The following is a 4,235-nucleotide window of genomic DNA, read 5'->3' as shown; positions in this document are numbered from 1 at the left end:
AACACCATTCAACTGAAGACCAGTATCAGTCACTAGAGCTCGATAAGCCAAGTAAAGCCCCCCCCCCCTGGGCAAACCCTCCCCTAAAATGGGGGGGGGTTATGTACAAAAAGAGCTGTAATTTCTAAACATTTCACCCGATATGGATCAAAATATCCTCAAATGAAATCACAATTCAAATCCAAAGTGCTGGAACAGAGAGCAACAAGACGTGTCTCTGTCTCAATACTTTTGGAGCTCACTGTACTTATTCTGAAAACAATTGTATTTCTGAAGAGTCAGGTTGAAATATTTGACCAGAAATTATAATTATAAATGCCCTCCTGAACCAACTGTAAAAGAATGCATACACCATGGGATTAATTGTTGAATTCAAATAGCCAATCCATAAAAATGTTTCAAACAAAACTGGTGTTGTAGAGTAACTAATAAAAGGATCAAAGCAGTTGATGACAAAAAAGGGTGTCCAGAATGATAGAAATACCCCCATAATGATTGCAAGTGTTTTGGTGGCCTTCCTCTGTGATTTGCCTGCTGAGTTCTGATTGGTTGTACGCTGAATTGAACGTGCCTGTCTCTGTGCTGTAAGGAAAATCTTTAGGTAGATGCTAAGCATCCCGACTCCTGGGATGTAGAATGAGAGAACAAAAGACGCAGTACTCGACGCTTTGTTTTGAAACAAAATACATCCTCCCTCACAGGCAACATTATTATAGTAAAAATCCTCCATGCCCCAAGTACTGAGCTCCAGAAATACTATACCAAACACTACTATAGCAGAAACTGACCAGGTGACCAACATCATAATCAGAACAACATGAACAGTTATTTTAGTTCTATTAAGGAGAGGGTGACAAACTGCAAAATACCGATCAATAGAAATTAAACACAAGTTAAGAAAGGATGTATTGCTCAACATAACATCAGTGCTGGTTTGGATTTTACAGAATAAATCTCCAAAATACCAGCAGCTTTCCACTGAATATACCATTCTGGGAGGCATCACTAAAACCCCCAAGAGAAGGTCTGACACAGCCAGAGAGAGGATGAGGTAGTTGGTTGGGGTGTGGAGCTGTTTGAAGTGAATGATGGGGATGATTACAAGAAGGTTGCCACACACTGTGAGAACAGACATTGAGCCAAGTAAGAGATAAAGTAATACTCGTATTGTTGGAGGAAAGATTGATCTTTTGCAAGACCCATTCACCGATTCAAAACATATAAATATATTCTCAACAATATCAGCCTTGCTGAGACTGATTCCTGGTTCCATTGTCGTGTTTGAAAGAATCTTATCTGAAATATGAAAGATACATTATTGTCACATTATTACTATAGATGTAAACATCAATTATAGAATATTAGTTGGAAATGATTACATTATTTTTGATGATTTAATTAAACAAATTCAAATGCTGTATTTTTGTCACTTGATAAAATGTATTTAAATGTTCTTTACTTTTACTTTTCATTGGAAATATTTCCACAAATACCAAAAGGGAAGTGTTTTGCCATTTCAAAAGATGGTTAAGTAAATTTTTCTGTTCAGTTCAGCATACCTTACCTCTCCTCAGCCATGCAGATGGTGATGTATCACATGTGAATCCTTTTTCTCTGGTCACAATGTGATACAAATGGGAACTTGACTCTTGTGCTTTTGTACTAATAGTCTATTACCATAATGATGATCACAATATAACGTTGACCAATCAGAAATTATATTGAACTCTACATAAAAAAATCTGTGGCAGAACACAAAATTTGATGACGTCATAGTTGTAACCACTCCCTTCGAGAGGATGTGATAGTCTCTTTCATCGACCACAAGACCATCCAATCAATAAGCGCATTATACATTTTACTCTTTTTGCCTAAATTCTTACAATAATTTGATGTAAGGGGATGGATTCAATCCGTATTGCAGAAGTTTCGCATTGTAGCCAAATTGACCTTTAAAGGCTATGTTCCATTTAGGGCATTATCAGGAATTACCTTTACATTTTAAGAGTGCGTGTGTGTGTGTGTGTGTGTGTGTGTGTGTGTGTGTGTGTGTGTGTGTGTACAGTTGAAGTCAGAAGTTTACATACACCTTAGACAAATACATTTAATCTCAGGTTTTCACAATTCCTGACATTTAATCCAAGTAAAAGTTCCCTGTCTTTGGTTAGTTAGGATCACCACTTCATTTTAAGAATGTGAAGTGTCAGAAAAATAGTAGAGAGAATGATTTATTTCAGCTTTTATTTCTTTCATCACATTCTCAGTGGGTCAGAAGTTTACATACACTCAATTAGTATTTGGCAGCATTGCCTCTAAATTGTTTAACTTTGGTCAAACGTTTCGGGTAGCCTTCCACAGGCTTCCCACAATAAGTTGGGTGAATTTTGGCCCATTCCTCCTGACAGAGCTGGTGAAACTGAGTCAGGTTTGTATGCCTCCTTACTCGCACATGCTTTTTCAGTTCTGCCCACAAATGTTCCATGGGATTGAGGTCAGAGCTTTGTGATGGCCACTCCAATACCTTGACTTTGTTGTCCTTAAGCCATTTTGCCACAACTTTGGAAGTATGCTTGGTGTCTTGTCCATTTGGAAGACCCATTTGCGACCAAGCTTTAACTTCCTGACTGATGTCTTGAGATGTTGCTTCAATATATCCACATAATTTTCCTGACTCATGATGCCATCTCTTTTGTGAAGTGCACCAGTCCCTCCTGCAGCAAAGCACCCCCACAACATGATACTGCCACCCCCGTGCTTCACAGTTCAGATGGTGTTCTTCGGCTTATGAGCCTCCCCATTCTTCCTTCAAACATAATGATGGTCATTATGGCCAAAAGGTTATAATTTTGTGTCATCGGACCAGAGGCCATTTCTCCAAAAAGTACGATCTTTGTCCCCATCTGCAGTTGCAAACCATATTCTGGCTTTTTTATGGCGGTTTTGCAGCAGTGGCTTCTTCCTTGCTGAGATGCCTTTCAGGTTATGTCGATATAGGACTCGTTTTACTGTGGATATAGATACTTTTGCACCAGTTTCCTCCAGCATCTTCACAAGGTCCTTTGCTGTTGTTCTGGGATTGATTTGCACTTTTTACACTAAAGTACGTTAATCTCTAGGTGACAGAACGCGTCTTCTTCCTCAGCGGTATGATGGCTGCGTGATTCCATGGTGTTTATACTTGCGTACTATTGTTTGTACAGATGAACGTGGTACCCTCAGGTGTTTGGAAATTGCTCCCAAAGATGAACCAGACTTGTGGAGGTCTACAATATTTTTTTCTGGGATCTTGGCTGATTTCTTTGGATTTTCCCATGATGTCAAGCAAAGAGTCACTGAGTTTGAAGGTCGGCATTGAAATACATCCACAGGTATTGGTCTGTAAACAATTGTTGGGAAAATGACTTGTGTCATGCACAAAATAGATGCCCTAACTGACTTGCCAAAACTGTAGTTTGTTAATTGATGAGTATTGCTGAAAAATTTAGTTGGGACTAGAGGTCAACCGATTATGATTTTTCAACGTGGATATCGATACTGATTATTGGAGGACCAAAAAAGCCGATACCGATTAATCGGACGTTTTTTTAAATGTATTTGTAATAATGACAATTACAACAATACTGAATGAACACTTATTTTAACTTAATATATCAATAAAATCAATTTAGCCTCAAATAAATAATGAAACATGTTCAATTTGGTTTAAAATAATGCAAAAACAAAGTGTTGGAGAAGAGAGTAAAAGTGCAATATGTGCCATGTAAGAAAGCTAACGTTTAAGTTCTTTGCTCCGAACATGAGAACATATGAAAGCTGGTGGTTCCTTTTAACATGAGTCTTCAATATTCCCAAATAAGAAGTTTTAGGTTGTGGTTATTATAGGACTATTTCTCTCTATGCGATTTGTATTTCATATACCTTCGACTATTGGATTTCTTATAGGCACTTTAGTATTGCCAGTGTAACAGTATAGCTTCAATCCCTCTCCTTGCTCCTACCTGGGCTCGAACCAGGAACACCTCGACAACAGCCACCCTCGAAGCAGTGTTACCCATGCAGAGAAAAGCAAACAACTACTCCAAGTCTCAGAGCGAATGACGTTTGAAACGCTATTAGCGAGCACCCCGCTAACTAGCTAGCCATTTCACACCAGACTAATCTCGGGAGTTGATAGGCTTGAGTAAACAGTAATGCTTGAAGCATTGCGAAGAACTGCTGGCAAAATGCACGAAAGT

The 4,235-nt window shown here is 38.6% G+C and overlaps 1 protein-coding gene across 1 annotated transcript; it reads right to left on the bottom strand.

Annotated features, from left to right (window-relative positions):
- Positions 1-247: 247 nt before the first annotated feature.
- Positions 248-1,273, bottom strand: LOC135557176 (trace amine-associated receptor 1-like). Its single transcript, XM_064990382.1, has one exon. The coding sequence runs from the start codon at positions 1,271-1,273 to the stop codon at positions 248-250; it is 1,026 nt and encodes a 341-aa protein (XP_064846454.1).
- Between the last annotated feature and the right edge of the window lie 2,962 nt (positions 1,274-4,235).

Source organism: Oncorhynchus masou, chromosome 16, assembly GCF_036934945.1.
Source record: "Oncorhynchus masou masou isolate Uvic2021 chromosome 16, UVic_Omas_1.1, whole genome shotgun sequence".
NCBI lineage: Eukaryota > Metazoa > Chordata > Actinopteri > Salmoniformes > Salmonidae > Oncorhynchus > Oncorhynchus masou.
Note: the sequence above shows the minus strand (reverse complement) of the source record. Positions and strands in the feature narration are given on the sequence as shown.

Bases quoted from the DNA above. Each gene is read 5' to 3' on its own strand.
- LOC135557176 (XM_064990382.1), bottom strand. From the start codon at position 1,273: ATGGAACCAGGAATCAGTCTCAGCAAGGCTGATATTGTTGAGAATATA.